The sequence below is a fragment of the Poecilia formosa genome, unplaced genomic scaffold, assembly GCF_000485575.1.
Source record: "Poecilia formosa unplaced genomic scaffold, Poecilia_formosa-5.1.2 Scaffold135, whole genome shotgun sequence".
Taxonomy (NCBI): Eukaryota; Metazoa; Chordata; class Actinopteri; order Cyprinodontiformes; family Poeciliidae; genus Poecilia; species Poecilia formosa.
In genome coordinates this window covers 798,460-819,117 of record NW_006800074.1, presented here as the reverse complement: position 1 = coordinate 819,117, position 20,658 = coordinate 798,460, and the positions used below count along the sequence as shown (strand labels likewise).

Genomic DNA, 20,658 nt, shown 5'->3' with positions numbered 1-20,658 from the left:
TGAGTACAATTTCTGGGTATTCTCTACCTAAATAATTTTCAATGCTCTCTTCAGAAGGATTTCCACTTCTGAAGATAAAGCCCCTTTCAAGTTTGGTGCTAAACATTTGGACAACATTGTCTGGCCCGATGTCATTGCCTTTACACCTTTACAATGCGAATGGCACTGCATCCCCAAAACACAATATCAATATTGAAATTTGGTGGTGATAAAATCCGGTTTTGGAAGGATGAGTGAAGAAACGTGCCAGGACATCATCTAAACCTCTCTCTGGCATTTTAGAATGTTTCGAAATAAAAATGTTGTGTCACATTGTACCTGGCTGTACTCTATGCCTTGCAGACAAAAAATGTAATAATGGTTAGGAAAAAAAAAAAAAAGCTTAGTTGGGAATGCACTTTATTTATTCCACACTTAGAAAAGGACATCAGAAGGCACTGAAGTGGTTTAGCACACAACCCTACATTATAGGTGTTACTGAAAAAGTCATGCAAGGTTAATGGTCAGCTCACTCAACTCAAATGCTCTTCTCCTCATCCCAAAATAAAACAGATGAATAAATACATTATACATTTTTAAAATCTGTTTATCTTGAGGGAATCCGAGATTACAATGATTTTGACACAAAACCTTCCGAGTTCTTCTTTGTTGGTTTTCTCGTCAAAACCGCGATGAGGGTGATCCTGACCCGAGTCAACTTTTCCTTTAGAGAGTGAAACCTTTTTAAGAGTCTATCAAAGATTTGTTAAACTTCAGCCTGACACGTGCCGTCACAAGCAGTGCTAAAGTAGAGGCTGGACAGTTTTGATGATCAAGCTAATAAATCTGCCACTGAAAATCCAGGAGGTGGTGTAGTGGTGATGGTGGGGTGGGAGGGGGGGGGTCTCTAAATCACGTAGAGCCTCTGACTTGATGAGAACTACGAGCTGCGTCCCTGACGACCCTGCAGCGTACATTCATGCCATATGTGAAAAGTGCAGAGCATCGTCTTAGTTGTGCCAGTCAACCCGGTTTCAACTCAAGTTTGGCACTGGGTGTTAAATACAGAGTTAGTGCTAGAAAAAAAGACAAAAAAAAAAAAAAACTGTTCATACGCAGGGAGAATGTTTTAGTACAGTGTTAAAGACGGACAGTGTGCATTTGCATGGCAGTGGAGATGACTTGCACCGTCGATATTGGGCAGCATCATTGCTGATCCTGCCGAGACGGGGCTGGATGAGCACCAGCGGTCTCTTTTCCCTAAACTGATCATATCAAACATGGCAGGTGGGAGGCAATTATCCTGGCAAATTGATTTTAGATGGACAACAGCGCTCCGTCATTGCTTTTAGCAGCAGAACTGGTTTGCATGTAATTTTCTTAATGACAACAAGCGGCTTTGTTTCCGTGTTACGCGTATGGCAGATGCTTAAGAATTAACAGATGTTCTCTGTTTATGGGTTGTTTTCTTTTTAAACGGGAAGCAGCATGTCTTCTTGAGTCTTCATCTGTCGTTCATAACCTTCATTAATCAAGTTTTTTCCACTTAGAAAGGGAGCTAAATCAAAGCAGGTGATCTTAGCTATCAGAAATGCTAAGAAAACACAACATCATCTTAAGTTACCATGACACAACAGCCATATTCAGTCCTTCTGAACCAGTTCATCACAGCAAAAATGGACCAACTCCCAATAAAGTTCATAGCCACGGTTCAAATCTACCAATCACAGAAAGGTAAGAGTTCTCTTCTTCTCCTAAAAGCAATCAACCACATTCCCACATGACTCTAAAATTAGACTGGACCTTTAGGCTGAGGCGCCAGCCCAGTTTCCTGACTAAATCCTCCTCTGTGTAAAAGGAGAAGGTCATAATGCTACATGGTACTGAATAAAATAACAATGGAAATTAAATATTATTAGAAATAACATTATAATCAATTAAACTCCAAAGACAAAACAGTAGAGTGTTGGATCCTGCGAGGGATAACACCATATCGTTTCGTTTTAGAACTGTAAACAGTCTTCTCCTTCCACAGTTTGAGTGTCCTCAGCTGTTCACTAACTCTTCCTCTCCATCTAGGTTCCAGGTTGTGTCCAAATGTGCTCAGAGTGCACGGCCAAGCAGCCACCCCAACCTAATCACATTCTCTGAGTCTCCTGCGTGACTGCAGCGACAGTATAATCATCCAAAAGCAAAGCGCCAATATGGTCATCCTGGGGGCTGCAGAGCACGATGCGTGTACCCCGACAGAGCGTCCCAGTTTCGCCACAGGAAGGCCAGCAGGAGAACAATGATGATGGTGGAGACGGAGCGTGAGCGCGTCCTCATCAGCGGGACCACGCAGTTGGCCACAGTTGAGACAAAAACCAGAAGGACGGCCATAAGGGCCAGCAGGACATTGATAAGTTTTCCCAGGAGGGTCCTGGCCGTGGCATTTTCCAGCCCCTCCAACTGGACGACCTGCTGTTGCTGCTGCTGGAGCTCCATCTTAGAGATCCTGGTCTGACACGCTTCCAGGGCCTCCTGTGGAAAATGACACCCAGAAGGGAAAAAGGTCAGCCAAGAAACCATTTTTGTAAATAAAAACTGAAGCTCGACGTAAACGTACAACCCGCTGGGTCCGCACTACGCTACACACAAGTATTTACGGTGTTTTATGTTTAAAAACATACTAAATGAAAGAAGAACAATGCAAACTTTAGCGTCATCAACGGCAAGACTGAGATCTTCAGTGCAGCTTCATGTCCCTGGACTAAATCTCATTCATTGAGAAAATAAGATAATAATAGTCAGATCTGCATTTCAAACAAGTATTAGTGAGCTTCCAAAACCTGGGTTGTCAGAGAAAAATGTCTGGTAATCAAACACCACCTTGAACGTCTTTAAAGATATATAATGTCTACAAATATAATGTCTTTTTAACTGGTAGACATTGCAGATAACCTAGTTTGAGCAAACCTCTTATTCCCACTTCAACCTTGTTGGATATTTTACTTCTTATTTGTACTAGTTTTTTTGCAGACTAGTTGAAGTTTTCTTATTTAAGATTTTTTTAATCTTATTTATATATATTTTTTTATAATTATTCAATTATTTTATAGATTTCAGTGGGAATAACACCTAAGGACGATTGCTTCCTCTTGGTAATGAACTTTAAGCTTCGCAGCTTTCGTCATTATCCTTCTGTAACTTCATGATTGGCTGGTGTCTCTCTGTTTTGGTTTCAATTATTTATTAATCTTTTTAAATAATCTAGAGCCTTAACAGTTCAACAGCTGACCGAAAATCCACATCACATTGAACAACGGGGGCCCAAAGTGTTGATCTCAGGGATGGGAGTGTATCACTCACAGGTTTCTAGCACTCTCTGCTGTCCGAGTAAGGAAGAGCAGCCAGAAACAGCTTCAGCTGTGGGTTATGAGGAGACATTTACCTAAAACTCAAGCCCTTAATGCCAGCAGGGAAGCATAGAGTAACATGAGACTACTACAAGGAAATGTGTTTGTTTTGGACCAACAGGATTCTTTGGACAGATCTTTGTATCGACAGTGTTTACAGTGTCAATATGCAAGGTGAGATAAAGCCACTGACTGTTGCAGCGTGTGTGCCCACCTCTGTTTAACACGCGTCTGACCAGCCTGTAATACCTTACCACTGCTTAAAACTGGAAGTCACACATGTACAACATGTTGTAGTAAAGTACGTACAACATGGGGCAGATGTAGCTCCAAATAAATAAATAAACAGTTTAAAAGGAAACGGTAATTACTAAAAAGCCAGCACATTGTGAATAGTCAGCTATCATTTTTGACCTATAAAAACACTTGATAGGTTTGTGGGGCGAGATAAGAATATGGAAGAGAATCTTCAGACACACAGAGAATAATTTATTTAATGAATTAGTTATTTTTACTGAAAAATATTTCAGCTCCAGTCAGAAGTGAGACCCATCATCACTTAGCTTTATTACCCAGCAACTTAAGAATATCTTAATCCATCTACATACTATGTTGTAAAATAAGCACGTGTTTTCTTTTATCGTCAGTGAAGTTGTTGTGGACATAGGTTCGATGGGCACACCTGGATGTCTCGGGCTCTCTCGTAGGACTGATAGGCGATCTTCTCCTCCATGCTGGCCAGCTCCTGTTTGAGGTTGAGGATCTCGTTCTGATGAAGTTCTGTCAGGTCGTTCAGCTGCTCCTCCAAACGCTCACACCTAAAGACACATGTAAAGTAAACACACGTGAGCTCCTGAGCCATAATTAGCTTAAACCAAGAAGAAGGGGGAAAAAAAAAAAACCCACACACATGCAAGCATTAGCAGAAACAGGCCAGGGGGCATTTGACCACATGGCACCTGACTGAACTGATGACTTCTCCTGATAAGATTAGGATGCGCTTACTCATCTCCTCATTCAACTGGCCAACCACAGGGAGAGTTACCAGAATGAGACTGGCCAATGGCATGAACCCAGTGGGAGGAGGGGGATCTAAGCTCCTGTTTATTTGGGGCTCAGACAAACGGACTGACATTCAAATGATTGTTTCTTTTCAGAAATAATGGTAGACAAAAATCTCTGGAGTTTCAACACCCTACAACTACATTTCCTTTTTTTAAATAAATAAATTGTTGGGACATTTCAACTTTTAGAAGCCACCCTGTCCTGAAAAATTGCTTGGCATAGGTAAATTCTACAAAGGCTTCCATTTAAAATGTCTTCACGTTAGTGCTCCTTAAAGAAAAAGTTTAACCATGTTAAGACTGTACATTTCATTTTGGTTTCTGTTGCTTTTATTTCTTTGTTTCCAGTGAGTTGAAATGCTGTCAGGCTTCAGACTGAACAACAATAAAAAAGAGAGAAAACTCTCAAAAAATTTAGATGGGACATTAAACCCAGCATAATATAAATTGAAATAAAAATTTTCTCAAATGTTTTGCTGAGGCCCAAGCATAAATTTATTTTGTTTTGACCTTTATTTTGAAAGGCCAATAAAAACCACTTTTTCATGCCTGCTTTAAATCCATTACCAATATCTAACCTAGAGCTGCACTTTTGAACTGTGTTTTGTGTTTTCCCAACAATTTTTTGTTCATCAAGTTCAGTGGTTCTCCATCTTGGTCCCCAGGGTTCGTTGTCTTGCATGTTTCAGACGCGGCTCTGCTCCAGCACACCTGATTTAAATTACCTCCTCCACGTGTCACCAAGTGCTGAAGAGGCTTCTTAATCTCTTGTTCATTTAAGTCAGGTGGTTGACAGTAGAACCTTTAATAATCTAAACAACTTAATGGTTTTCCCCTCTTCATCAATGCTCAGTGAAGGGTTTCTTTGAGCTTTGTTTAGAAAATTCATCATAAACATGTTTTAATGCCTGGCTTAGGTTTGTGAGTGATGTGGAGCCCATCACAGTAATCAAACCCATGGAAGATGTAGGCTTTTATTTTAAGGAGTATCTGTAGGCTTTAATTTGAAAAGTAAATTCTTTCTTGGTTACTGTGCTACATCTTTTATTTAAATGCATAATGTACATTTGAAATAATTGGAACTATGAAATATAGACATTTTTATTGTGAAGAGTATTTATTGAAATGCCAAATCTACTCATTTCATATTTACTCCAATAATCATCCAACTTAAAAAGGTTGAGTTTCTTTCTTTGATGATTATCTGTTAGCTTTATTTAGAAATTTCAAATAAATCATTTGTTAATAGCTGGAAAAGGCCCAAAAGTTGAAAAGTAATCTTTTAATAATTCAACATATACTGGACTGAGTCTTTTATTTCAAAAAGTATTTGTTAGCTTAGATCTGAAAATGTTAAATTAATGTCTGGTTATTCTCATGAAATTCATGATTCCTCATTCATTGCTTTGGCTGTGAATGAGGCCAAAGCACTGAGTTTACCGAGTTACTGAGTTGGTGGCATTTTACTGGATATAATAATGTTGGAATTAGTTGCTGAAGACTTATATTATCTCTGGTGGTTTATGGACGGGTATTTCCCTGCAGACAGGCCAGAAAAAAACCTAGTGGTCAGTCCTTCATGGTGGAAATGATTTTAGCCTTATTGGAAAAAAACAGACTGCTCTGGGCCGGGACATTTTAGGAAGAAATATGTCCAATATTTCTTTATCTGACCTCAGTGTTTGTGCCCTCATGTTGGAACATTCTAGAGGAATGTGAATGTGTGTCTTAAGCCCAGAGTCTGAATGCAGGCCTGGGAAAAGAGCTGATAGAAACACGAGGGCGTGAATAATGAGAAGACACAAGGGGGTGGATGCATTTGTCACCTTATTACAGATTAGATGACAACTGCTAACTACAGTAAAAATTATATTATAGTATAATCTGTAAAATTTGTCTTACAAAAGGTCTTATTTTTTAGCATAAAAGGTGCATTTCTTTAGAAGTAGTAAGTGACTAACTGCAAGAAAAACAAAGTTTTTCTCTTGTAATAGAAACTTTTCATAGAAATGCAATTACCCACAGAGATGACATCACCCGCATGTGAATTTAAAAAAAAAAGTTTCTAAAATTAGCAGGTGCTTCCCAGTTACCTGCCAGTTAATTCTAGCTAATTTCTTCCCAACCATTGATTGTGATCACGTAAACCTCTCCGGAATGTGTGACACATTCTTGAACGTTCTCTGAGTTACCTGAAGCGTTCCTCCTGCAGAGCTTGCATAACGACTGTGTAGTCTCTCTGATAGTTGCTCTTCAAACTGTCCAGGCTCTCCTCAAGCCTCGTCTGACCGTCCCTCAAGTCCTGCATCTCCTGTAGCAGCATGTCTAAGCTGGAGCCCTGGCTTCTCTCCAGTGTGTTCCCCTTAGAGCTTGGAGGGCCCCCAGGAGCCCCAGTGGTGCTGTTTGCCCCGGCTGAACCCGACGTAGCACTAGAGCAGTCGTCGTCACTTATGTATTTGGGGCTCAGCTGGAGATGGTGTCCAGTATTGGTCAGGGATCTTCCGCCCCCACCCGTTACCCCTTCTTCCACCGAGGGGTCGTCTAACGAGTCTTTGAGGTTGGGGATGTTGTCGGCACTACCAAATTTGTTGCGAATGAGCGAGGCGATCTCCCGTGGCTTGGAGACGACTGCGCCTGCAGCAGAGTGGGTGGCTTGGGAGAAGCTGGATAGGCCTCCCTTCACGCTGTCTACCACGCCCTCGCTAAATCCACTGACTTTGGCACCGACGTCCTTGAGGCCCTGCTGCATGTCCCGAAGAACATCCTTGGGTTGGCGAGGGATCCCATTGTGCTCCACTTCCCTTAGCTTCCGGTGGTAGTGCTCAAGCTTCCTCTGCAGCTGCTGGATGGTCTGCGCTGACTTCTGGTTCTTTTTCTCAAACACCTGCCAGTTAACAGAATGTGTTAAATCACAAAGAATGACACATTTTACTTATTATTAAATGCAATGTGCAACCTTCTTTCCAGCTTAAAGGTGTGCACAGATTGATTCAACAGAATTTATTTTGATGAAGTGATTGTGCACCTGATCAAATTTGAAACTAAATAATCACAAACTTTTGGTACAATACCTGTTTGATACGTGTGCTTTGCTGTTTGTCAGCATTGTTGGCTAGTTTGAGGTATTCTGCGACATTATCGTCCCTTGCCGTCTGCTCGATCTTAATCTGCTCTGTGAGCTTGATGATCTTCTGTTGCAGCTGAGCGATAGCCTGTTTTGTGCGCTGAGGGTCAGGTGTGGCATCGTCACCCGAAGGGAAAGAGCCGTCTGCTCCATATGAAACAGCGAGGGGTGTCTGGCCCAACCCGCTCACCTCCAGCCGGTCAATCTGCAGCAAACAGAGAGGAAGTTTAGAGTGGGTAAAGAGGCATGATGTAAGGCGCTTGAGTAACTGGAAAAGTTGCATATTGTTGGTTTCTTGTTTTTTTTTTTTTGTTTTTAATTTGCTGACATGTTAAAAAAATTAGGTTTCTGCTTTTTTGGGGGCCTGTAGTTTGGAAAGCGGAAAGTGAGACAGCTGAAAAGGCAACTTATGGTCAGTTTGTCTGAAGAGGAAGATGCCAGTTATTAACTTCCCAATTATCAATATATGAAGAAAAGAAACTGGAAGAAATAACACATCTTCACACAAATCTGAGGTTCCCACCCACTGGTGTACTTATTGTTTTGTACATGTTGCATATTGGTAAAGTCTTGTAAATAAATAAATATGTTATTTTCACAAAAATAGAAAACAGGCTCTTAATGTCTTCTTTAATTTTTTTTTAATTTCCTTTACCAAATAAAGGGTGGTTTTATTTGTATAACAGGTATCTTGGCTTTATACAGTTTTTGTGGATTACTTTCCAGACTGTGACCTAATTTTGTCTGGTGCCCTACAAGTATTCGTAGAGAAATCAGTCACCATCTAAATTGAGTTTCATCTACATGAAGTCTACCTGAGATAATAAGGAGTCTATCACCTGCAGTCACAGGCAGAGGATGTGATTCATTTCCTGAAACACCTCAAGCAAAAGTCAGAACTGCTCTGACTGATGAAAATAACTGTCCACCAGGAGCTCAGAAGCATGATACTATTGCCTCACATGCAATTTGATCTGAATGACTAGCCAAGTCGCAGCCAACAATGCACTCAGGAAAACAATATATTATGATTAAATGTAAAGCAATTTAAGCTTTTCTTTTTTTTAAGTGTATACACGTTATTACACTCGAAACCACCATCTCTCCTGTGAACTTGAACAGCTCACCTTTCCATTCCTCCAACGGAGAAGTTGTTCCCAGTACATTTTTTTCCTCCCAGTAGCAACCAGCTCTGTGTTTTCATTAGTGTAGATTCGTTTAAGTTTCAGTGAATAAAACTCCCAGACGGTTCGCTCTGTCGCTAAGTTTCACTTAACGCTCCGTTCGCTTCTACCCGCGCGGCTTGTTGTGAAAAGTTTAAATCACACCTGAAACTCAGTTAGCGGAAGCCCCGCCCACTTCTCCCTCCCTCTCAGAGCGCAGGGATGACATCATCCCCTTCAGCTGTAGGGCACGCGCAGCAGCCCGTCATCTTCAGAGAGCGCAAATAGATCAGGTAGGGATTGTTTTTCACCGACTCAAGATAACTACGACAGCAGACATGAGGAAATAAAAAGCAACGCTTTATAATTAAGGCTCAAAGAATCCAATCCAATTCTGAGCAACTTTTAATGCTTAATGAAACTGTTCAAATTATCGCCACTACAAACACTTTGACAATGGTGAGCAACAGAATGCACCATAAGCTTTATAAATGGAGCCATGCAACTTTTACACGTCCATTTAAACAACTGCAGTGTTATGAAAAAGCCAGCATATTACACAGCCAATTACATAAAATAGATTTTTTAATGTAGAAATGCACAAACTCAGGAAGAAGTCTGCTGACTCAACAGCTGTCCAGCATACAGTCACTTACACATTTCAAAATGAGGGTAAGCCACAAAAGGTCATTGCTAAAGAAACTTGAAAAGTTGAGTGAAAAGAAAATGAATGGTTGGAAAATGTGCACAAGCACAACAGGTGGATGGTTAGATCCTTTATTAATACCAAAAGAAAATTTACTTTGCCTTAGTGCCATGTAACACGAATTTGACAGCAAGGAACATATCTTATGAGGTTTGGGAAGTATGTGCATAATAATAAAGAGTTGTATAAAACTTTGTTGTAGTAACAAAAAATAAACAATTTAGGATAACAATGGATTTAAAAAAAACTTTATAGAATATTAACAGAGAGGTTTTGTTGATTACTTTTTGTAGTTGGTTTGAACAGATCGGATCAGATCTCTGAATATACATCTCTGAGGCACTCTACACTCTTCTGACCGACTCAGTTATACAGTAAGAAACCAAGCTTTCTAGTTCAAACTACCTGTTCACTAGAACAAAATCAGTGGGAAGATCAGATTGGAAACAAACAAAAAAAAACTTTGTCTTTTAAATCCCTTTTAAGACACATTTTATAAGCTTATATATTAATCACCTATTTTAACCAATATATTAAATAGAATATTTGTTTCAAATCCTCTTGTACAACTAGTGTATTCTATTACTACTATATTAAATGTATTTGAAATGTGCAATTCATGTAATTGCTGTAGTTTAACCAGAAAAGTCCAGACACCATGGTTAAGATGATGGCATAATTTTTACAGGGTTACAAAAACTGGTAAGAAGAAAGGGAAACCAGTTCCTAGTATTTTTCCAACTGGGGCAATAGGTGTAACTGGACTACAAAGCAAGATTGTACCAAGTCCCAGTCTGTTCTTTCTACCTGCCCATAGAAAGCCATCTAGAAGCAAGAAAAACCAGTTTGGCACCCATTTACACAACCTGACACAGACATCCATCCTTAGGCACATTCCTCCACATAGGTCAACAAGTGCAGGTCAACAAAAAATGTTTCAGGTGTTTTTGTTTTGTAGCAAAGGGGTTTTCCCTTTTTTTGAAATCTTTAAGGTGGCATTATACAGAAAAAAAACAATTGTGAGTTAACTTACACATGCTGTGAAGCGAAAGACTAATTTCTGATCCTGCCTACTGACTGCTTGGTATACAATCCAATCAAATGAATCAGAACTAGAATAGCTTGCCAGGCAAGCAAAAAAAAAAACAAAAAAAAAAAACAACATAGTGGCTCCTGGTCTCCGTTTAGCTCTAGTTGAAAAGAGTATTAATAACTTTATGGGGGTCTTACCTCATTCACAGAGGCCCTGCAAGGTGTAAATCTGAACATTGATCAGTTTTCTCCAGTTTCACCATTGACAGTTATCTGATTAATCAAATACATCCCCTCTAACAGAAGATAAAAAAGGGCAAAGGACAAGTGTCAGAACTCTAAACTGCAGTACACTGTAATGCACCACAGATAGGGGCTACGGATACCATGATAAGAAGGCCCATTCAACTGTACACACTGGCACCTAAACCACACCCCGTCAATGATCAAAGAAAACATCGACAGTGAGACGTAGTGAACGCCGACAGTTGGAAGGTCAGGTAATTTCCAAAGACGGAGTCCTTGTTTCAATGATCTATAAATAGGGGATGTATACTTTATGGTTGGTCACAGTGTGGATATAATCCAACATTTTAATAATGAATGACACAGCCATATTCCCACGCATAGAGTACACAGTCTTCACTGGCATCTCACATGAAGAAAAGTGTAATAAATTTCAAAGAGCAGAGTCATCTGTAAATAGCCGAGTTCCGCAACTAATCATGCATGTAATTAAAGATTGTCAGCCGAAGGATAAAGTTAATTCCCTTGGGTTAACTAAGCCAAACATATTGATATGCAGACTCACTGAAGCAAGAAGTGACTGACTTCATCACTGGAGTCTGTGTAGCCTAATAACAGAAGCTGAAGGCTTGTAATAGAGGGGTGCACTCAATGTTCCTGTGATTAGTCTTTATTAGGAAAAAGGACAGACTGAGTCGCTGTCAGGGGTCAGCAACCTGTGCAATATAAAGATCAATTGTTTTATAATTGATATTGCAACATAACTTTTTTTTTTTTTAATGAGTGAGAATAATCATAACATAACTTACAAACCAGAGTTTTTGTAAAAGTTTATTTTAGATTAGTCTTACCACCAGATATGCAAAATTAAGACATTTCCTAAATAGATCCTGCCTGACAGCAGAAATAGGTTAAAGATGTGGAAATGCAACAAAACATGCCATGAAACAACCATTGACATCTATCCACCTGGAAAATGTTACAAATCCTTCTCCAAGGCCTTTGGATTCCATCAAACCATAGTGGGAGCCATCACTCATACGTAAAAAAAAAAAAAAATCAAGAAATGGTGGCAAATCTTCCCAGGAGTTTCTGGCTTACTAAAACTAACCCAAAACCACGCTGATGAGGTCATGAGGGAGGTCAAAAAGAACCCAGGACAACATCTAAACCACTGTGGTACTAACTTGCCTCAGCTGAGGTCAATGTTCATGATTCAACAAGCAGAAAAAGAAGGGACAAGACTAACATCCATGAGAGCGTTTCAACCCAAAACCACAGCTGACAGAAAACACGAAGGCCTGTTGCACCAAAGGCTTTCGGGATAATATTTTGTGGCCTGAGTAGACAAAAGTGGAACTTTTTTGAAGGTTTGCGTCCCACTGCATTTGGTGTAAAATTAACACTGCATTTTAGAAAAACAACATTATTCATAAGAGCCAAGCATGGTAGTGGTACTGTGATGTCCTAGGGCTGCTTTGCTGGTCCTGGATGACTTGATGGAGCTATCGATTGTATTTCTCCACCAAAATTTCCTGAAGGCAAATGTCTATCATCCAGATTAAGGTATGATGTACATAGATTGTGCAAAAGGACAATGATCTGAAGCACACCAGAAAGTCCACCTTGGAATGGCAGATAAATTACAAAATAATTTTTGGAGTGGCCTAATCAAAGCCTACAATTAAATCTGATTGACGTTCTGGGATATGACCATAAACAGTCTTTTTTTATACCAGAAAACATCTCTGATGTGGAATTTTTCAAAAGAACCTGCACACAGCTTCAAAAGAGACACCACAGTTCCTCCACAGGAATGCAAAAGATTCATTGGCAGTTACTATATCATCGGCGATTAATGGGAGGTATTGCCACCAATTACTAAGCCAAGAGGAAATTATTTTTTCAGATCGTTCAAGGTTGGTTTGGCCTCTCCCTAAAGTAAAATGATTGAAGTTTCCTTTGTCTGATATTAAGTTTGCTTGATGATCTATTCTAAAGCATTCATGTTTGAGTCATAAATAAAAAGAACAGGGCATTTTTACAGCATTGTATATAAAAAAATACTAATCTGCTCAACATAAAGCCTGCTCTACAGCTCCTTTGAATGCACTGTTACAGAAAATTGTTCTCACTTCACCCAAGTCCCAACTCTGTGGCAAGGGGGCTCTACTTGTATAACAGCCTCTGATCCAAGTAAAGCCGGTTAGAGCCATGATATGGCAACCTGCTTATCCTGGATCCAACAGAGCTCTGGGAACAGTCCACCTAAACATAAGCAGACCTACAAAACACACCTTTCAAACAGGTATTTAGAAAACATTACTAAAGTTGCCAGACACACATATCACATAAATGGATGAATACGACCAGAACATTTTGAACAGCCAAATTTCTATCTCTAGCTGCAAAGAACAAAGATTAGAGCCATTGTTTTGATCCTTTATAAGTCTGTTTAATGTTTTTGGTGTATCTTCACATGACTAGGGTTTGAGGTCAGAGACAGTAAAGTGGTCCTGATGAAAAATGAGACACTGTCTAAACATCTGCCTCTCTCCTTCATCATGTGAATTTAATATTAACCCCTCCTAAAACATGTCTAAGAATAAAAAAAAATCATGGATTCTGCTGTTTACAGAATGACAGGCTGCAATAATATTCTTTATTTCAATATTTAGCAAACATGGATTTCAAATCCAAGCACTGAACTGTGATTGTTTCGAGTATCAACATTTGAGTTTGAATCTTCTGACATTACCCTTCTTGTTATGTTCTGCCTGGTTAAAGTCACAACAGTTTGTGTGTAAAAAGTGCTCAGTACCTTGCTGGTTGTTAAGGCTTGTAATGCAGCTGAGTGGTGGTGATCTTCATGTGATGTCAGCCTGCGTTTCCAATGAAGCTGTGGTTTAATGTACCATGTTGGTGAAGGGCTACAAAGATGTTGTAACATCAGGTATCTTTCTGAGAAATCACACCTGATCCACACCTCTCCAGTGACAGCGTTCTCTGCAATATGGAAACTCTGCAGCATTGCTTTGTCGTGGCATGCCACCCTATTTCAGTGGTTGTAGGCCGGGTTACAGGGCTATCAATTCCCTCTTATCTACAGAGTCCAATATCCATCAGTGATGGGAGTTAGGTTACACAGTGGACGTAATAAGGTTAGTTTCCTACATTTACAGTGTCTTGTGAAAGTATTCACAACCTCTGAACATTTCCACATTTTGTCACATTACAACCACAAGTTTTATTGAGATTTTATGCGATACCCCAACAAAAAGAATAGGGTGTAATCCTGAAGTGAAAGGAAAAATCATGGTTTTCTTTTTTTTTTTTTTTTTTAAGAAAAATCTATAAAGACAGCCATGTATTTGTGTTCAGCTCCTTTAAAGCTGCCTGCATTTGTGACTATGTCTCTTACTATTTTTGCATATGTAGAGATTCAAAATATGTTTGCCCAATCACTGGCAAAATAACTCAAGTTCAACTACAATGGTTAGGGAGTACTGGTCAGCCAATATCTAAATGTTATTTTTATTTCAAGTGTATTTGGATATTTGCACTAAAAACAAGACAAATGAATACTTGGTCAAATTTTGTGTGTTTTCAATGCAATGCAAAACTTTGCATTGGTCTGACATCCCAGTACTATCCCAGTGAAATGCACTGGTGTGGAAAAGAGAGGTGTGAATACTATTGTAAGCCACTGTTTGGTCAGTCCTGTACTATCACTCAAAATTTTAAGTTGCACTGTGTAGAGGTTTATACTTATTGTAAATAGTTTTATAGTTTCAAAACTGACTGTCTGATCTTTAACCCTCCTATCGTCCCTGAAATTCAACTTAACAAATTCAACTCAAACTTAACTTGAGTTGAGATAAAAGTCATGTATTAGAGAAAGTAGGTTTGGGTCCACAAAACGGGCAATTATGAGTTAATATATTTTGGTCATATACACACATATCTTTGTCATTCCCTCATGGTTTCAGTTCCAACCAACAAAAGCTTAAAATAACAACAAAATCCGCTTTTTGTTTCCTTTAAGGGGATCTGGTGAGGCAACAATAAATCCTTTTCCCCAGAACAGAAAACTTACACAAGTCCATGAGTTGCGGGACAAGAGGCGGTTCTTTCAATGCATTCACTCAACAAAAGGATTCAAAATAAAGTTGCACCAGCTTTTGTGTTAACAAAGTTGCACCAGCTTTTGTGTTAACATAATGGACTTAAACACAAAGCCAATCCTAAACATAGCATGCCCTGAAGAATCTGCACAAACTCTAGAATCTGCAATTGAGAAGAGTAATCCGGGATTCCTCTGAAGTTGCAATACAGCAGTAAGATTTGACATGCACACAAAAACACAAAGACTCACAGTGGTGGGGCAAGGAAGTGGAGAGGTATCAGAAGTTAGCAGGCTGAGGATGACCTCCATGAGGGATTGGAAAGTCACATGCATGCAGCTTAGACAGGAAATTAGCTTGGTCTTTTTTATCTGTGTGTCTCTCAGGAGGCAACCACAGCACTGGGAAAAGAGAGGTGCATAGAATTCATCATTTCATTCAAACACAGTCCATTTGACTCCACTGAGCAAAGTCTCCACTTAAAAAGAAGCCAAAGAAAACACCAGATAATTTAATGTTGGCTTGATTTAATATCCAGAATGGGCAACAAAAAACAATGACTACTGGTAGCTGCTAAGTCGACAGAGTTTTTGCAGAGCAGACGTTTCTCAACTCCCTTCGTAATGTTTCAGACCGAACACATGCCACGCAGAGTCACAGAAGCTTTGGAGCAGAAATATATGCAGTCCAACTAGCAGTGCTTCCACTAATTCCAGTTTGCATTAGTGGAAGAGGACGGACTCCCTTTGAGCAAAGCGACCATTTGATGTGGCTTTGGAGTGACAGAGTAGAGGCGAATAATCGACTGGAGGCTTGCTGGTTTAGATGCTGGCGAGAGCAAAAGCAAAAAGAGTTTGCTGTGAAGTTAAATGTTCAAAAAGTCCATTTCAGATAAAATCCCAAGAAGGAAAAACGAGGCAAAAACCCAGAGGACGGATGTGAGGGAAGTGAGAAAGGAAGGGGGGGAAAGGACCCACTAGGAGCTCTCACTGAGAGGGAGTCAGAGGGGAAAGAGGGAGCAAAGGAGAGAGGGGTTGTGAGAAAGCCTAGAGAGGGGAGGGAAAGTTTCCCTCTATTTGACTTTTTAGACCGGTTCAGCACCAAAAACAGTAGTTGGCTCAGGCTTGAACAAAGGGAGAAATTATTTTCAATTATCATCCAGTATGATTGTCAGAGTCAATCCTTTTCTGACTCAAGTGAGCATGCTGGTATGAATCACCTTCCGCTGCCTGTGGGCATCGACAAGCTGGGCTTGGTCAAATGTTTCTTCTTGCAAGCAATACTGACTACACAATCACAACTGGTCTTAAAGTGTTCACATAGGCTGTAGTAGAAAAGAACATAGGTGCAGTGAACAGTTTTGGTTTAAGGTATATAACTTTTTATAGCAAAATACATTTACATACTACATTAAAAGTTGATGACCAAAAGTGTATTTATTCTTCAGCAATTATGCTGAAGAGGCAATTATTAGAAAAACTAACAGCAGGAAAAAAATACAATTTCCAGTGCAGGACCAAAGTATAGTTTTTTTTTTAAATATTAGAAAAAGCTTCAGTAGTGAACTACTGGTATACCAGATGTCAAAGAGGACTGTAAAGACTGACAGAAGATATTTAAATAACAAGGCATCCAGAAAGATCCAAGTCTCAGGGTGATTTGTTGTGTTTAATAAACACTGTGCTAAGATAAATGAAGACTTCCTGCTGCTAGTAGTTCACCCAGAGCTAAGATATTATCTCTAATGATGTCATGACAGACATTAATGCTGAAACAAGAGCTGATAAAATAGTGACTACAATAAAACTGAGTTGAGACTTGGGTATAATGTGTTATCATTAAAGGACAAGCAGGTACAACCAATGGATGGATAGATTTTTTTGTTTTATAAAAGATAAAAAGTTTAAATCATGGAGTTGTTTTGATATTTAGGCAATCCAGTGTACAAGGTGTACTTTAAAGTACCATAAAAGCACAGCTGATAGGAAATCCCTTTTGGTCAGTGGAACTCATCATGACAGTACCATAATTATGTATCCGTATCCTCATATGCTGTGCAGCACTTTGGACTGGCTGAATGCACCAAACAACCGGATTTGGACTTCAGCAGATTTCAGTATAAGTCATGTATCCATTCAGCTTAATGTTTCAAGTGAGTTATTTAGTTGGGTGTAGAGAGAACAACATACTGTTCTGCTGTTGAAAATTTTTCTGTCACTATTTCAGCTGCATAAGAAACCTTAATGTTCCCAAATAGGAGGGTTTATTGATCCCCGAGAGTCCTCTCCGTTTTGTTTTGGTGTCACTTTTTAAAGTTCCACCACAGAACACAGCACTACACACGTAGTTCCGTACATAAACATTCTGCAAGTATCGGGTATAAAAAAGAGATCTATTTGTTTGGTACATGTGGGTACTGAACTGAAATGGCTGTACCTGATATTTTTGGTACAAATGCATTTACTATTACATCCTTTGGTAAGTATGGAACCTACGGTAAATGTCCATGTAAAATGTAAATATTTCATATTTATTCTTTAATCTTCAACATGACCCCTCTTTTGCTTTGGTATCAAGTCTTTTTCAATTCAAAAATACTTTATTAATCCCAAGGAGAAATTCACTGTTATTGAAACTCATTATTTAAGGATCTTCAAAGAGTTGCTCCAGAAGCTGATGGCTGTGGACAGGAAGGATCTACTGAAGCAGGCTGCATTACAAAAGCCTCCAACTGAACACAGTTTTGTGAAGAAAATGTTCAAAGTTGATTTTCATTATTTTATGAAGAGTCTCCTTTTGTCCCATGATCTCCAAAGGTTCTACAGCTGCCATAAAACAAGATATTCATACAGATTATTTACTGCGGTTAATAAGTGCGTCAATGTTAAGGGGAAATCAAACTCATGTAAAGATAAATCTGAAACAGAACAAAACTTCATGTGCCCCACTGCAGGAACACTCAAGCTCTCAGAGTGACTCAGTTCTTTTACACTCTGTATGGCGGCATTACTTACATACCACAAATGGCACAGTGGCTACACAATCACAAAATCACAGAGGGGGGTGTACTCATGTCCTGACGAGTGACTGACTCACTGAAAATAACTTGAAGAGCCACATTGGTGTTTTTTCCCTCACTAGCAATAAATTAGTTTGTCCAAATTAGGGGACAAAAACAGCAGCTGCGGCTTTATAGAAGTTTTATTTTAGTACAAAGATATATTTTTATTCACCACATGCTAACTGATAGTGACCAGTAACTTTGTTGTTATTAGAAATATTAACATCCTTAAGGAATATGGGCAGCTAAACATGTAAAAGATGATGACGAAAAGGTAACGTTAAGACGTAGTAGTTAAAATGAACTACAAAGAGAAAATTATTAGAAAACTACTGCTGCAAAAAAGGATGAATAAAAAAAATTATGGCAAAGGGCACTTCCCCCCCCCACTTTAAACGCAGCAAAAAGCATTTCAGAAATTTCAGTTGTCCAACTTTGTGGCAATAGTAGATGTCCAAACTTCAAATGGATGATAAGGATATGTAGATGTAGGATGCTTAATCTCAGAGTTAAAACTAGTCAGTCTAGATCTTGAAATACAAGCATGCACTTAAAGAGAGCATTGTTTCAATGCCAACAATCAAAAGTCAAGACACGTCAAGTGTCATATCATATTATCCTAAAGAAAAAGAACAGATGTGTAAAAAACAGCACTGCATAGATGTCATCCTCTCCCACAAAATTATATTGGAAAATACCAAATCCGATCACCATGTTCTCCATGTAGGAGGCAGAATCTATAAACCTGGGGAAGGCGGGTCTATCATCAAGGGAAAGGTCACCAAGGGCACAAATAGGATTGTGGGGCTGCCAATGGTGGCATGCTTCTTCAATATCGCATGGAGGAATGAAAACTGGAGTATGTGTTCCAAGTATTATGATAACTTCCCTGAGAAACTTAACTCTAGGGTGTTAGAAAAGAGGCTCTGATTCAAGAGAAGAAAGGCAACCTTCATCCTTATTGTCGATCAGTATACCATCTCTACCGTCCTGAAAGTGATAAGGGGGACATGAAGTTTTTCTGTTTACACGCGTTTGTGGCTTTGAAAAGACTTGAAGGTTGAGTTCCTCTAAGCATTTTGTGGGGGTTGCTTGGGTTGACTGTTAGCTGTCTCGTCCTCGTGAACTCATTTGTAAGAAATGCCTCCACACTCTCAACACCAAGTCAAGGTTGATCTCATTTTTGCTGTTGTCATATAGTTCTCAGTTTGGCGAGCCAGATGTTTGCTTGGTCAGGATGACTGCTATAATTTTCAAAAAGAAAACTCTGGCTCAAGTAGAGCCTGCGTTACTGTTTACAGTAATGCAGGCACTGTTCTAGTTTGTTATGGTAGAAAGAAAGAACCTTGTCAAAGCAAAACTCCCATTTTAGTTGTCATTCCACATTCCAGCCCAGACTTATGGTCATAAGATATGGATCAGGACTGAAAGAAAAAGATCCCAGATACAATAACTTGAATTAGAGCTTCCTCTGTAAGGTGGCGAGGCTCACCTTAAGAGACCTTTGATCCAGAGGATGCTAAGAGTAGGGCTGATGCATCTGATCAGGATGTTTTCCTGGGTCCCTCCATTTAGACGTTCTCCAAGCAGATCCGACTATGGACTAGAGCTTGTTGGAGGAACTATATGTCCCCCTTTCCTTGGAAATCCTTTATCTAGAATAAGGTGGAGAGAGATGTCTCGATTTGCCTCCTGGACAAGTTAACCTAATAACCTGATCTCAGATAAGCAGTAGCCAGTCCAGAGCAGGCAGGACTGTCTACCGATTCAATTTATCTGGCATCATTGATCAACATTCAGATGTCATACGGGAAATCTCGCAAAACTTTTAAGGCCAAACGTGAGTCCAAAGTAAACAAAAACTGCCAACTAGAAATAAGCAGTTGAAATAGTTTGTGGAATGTGTTCAATGAAAAAAAGATAGAAAAAGATGCTGCCAATGTCCACTGGACTTTAAGGTGTACCGAAGCAGATTTTTAATTTCTGCATTTTAAATTGCCCTCTGCATTTCCCTGAACTCGCCTTCTGATTGGTTACACCTCACATGCAACAACCACAATCCAACATGTTTACTATCCCAGATTTTAGATCAGAACGGTCCCAGTGTCCTTCTTAGCAGACCAACTCACTCTTACACACAAGCCACACACAGCGGGAATATCTCCTAAAATTATGTTATGAGCCGTTCATATAATCGGGGTGACCCTAAGACTGTCAGAAGGGGAAAACTGGAACATGAATTGGCATAAACATATTGCCGTGTTGTGCTAGGCACAACACGGCAATGTTGCCAATGTTGCCTAGCACAAGTGCTATGCCTAGCCTTGTGCTAGGCATAGCACAAGGCAATCTTAACTGACTAATTCAGATTCTAAACCTGTTGAGCTTCCCTGCTGAATTAACACCCAGATTTTTGAGACAACTACTGGAAAATCTCTTTCAGTGTTGCACAAGTTGGTACCGCATGAAGCCACATTAATAAATAATAGAAACAAACAAGATCAAAAGACAATTGCGACAGGGAGAACAAGGTTCACTGGAGGACAAGGGGGTAATAAACTGGACAGTATTGAGCTGGTCAAAACTACACAGCAGATTGCCTGTCACTTCTTCAGAATATCAACTTTTTTTTACGCTGCCACAACCAGCAGCAACAAAACATACAGAGTATCCAAGGGATTGAGGGGATGGGAGCCTTAACCATAGTCATTTTGCTCTAATTGCAAGTACTGCAGGCATGCTGCACTCCTTTCAGCCACTC

The 20,658-nt window shown here is 39.6% G+C and overlaps 1 protein-coding gene across 11 annotated transcripts in view; it reads right to left on the bottom strand.

Annotated features, from left to right (window-relative positions):
* Positions 1-382: 382 nt before the first annotated feature.
* The window catches only part of tmcc1a (transmembrane and coiled-coil domain family 1a), a 46,628-nt gene continuing 26,352 nt past the window's right edge, over positions 383-20,658 (bottom strand). For 8 of the 11 annotated variants that reach the window (XM_007562326.2, XM_007562329.2, XM_007562330.2 and 5 more), the window contains 4 exons: positions 7,513-7,770; positions 6,634-7,325; positions 4,060-4,195; positions 383-2,502 (listed from right to left, as the gene is read on the bottom strand). In XM_007562326.2, coding sequence (XP_007562388.1) covers positions 2,188-2,502; positions 4,060-4,195; positions 6,634-7,325; positions 7,513-7,770 — 1,401 coding nt within the window. In that variant the 3' untranslated portion in view covers positions 383-2,187. Of the gene's footprint in view, positions 2,503-4,059; positions 4,196-6,633; positions 7,326-7,512; positions 7,771-8,692; positions 9,472-13,533; positions 13,964-15,087; positions 15,816-20,658 lie in introns of those variants that run through there. The other 3 variants (XM_016676497.1, XM_007562332.2, XM_007562334.2) reach the window with 3 other exon arrangements.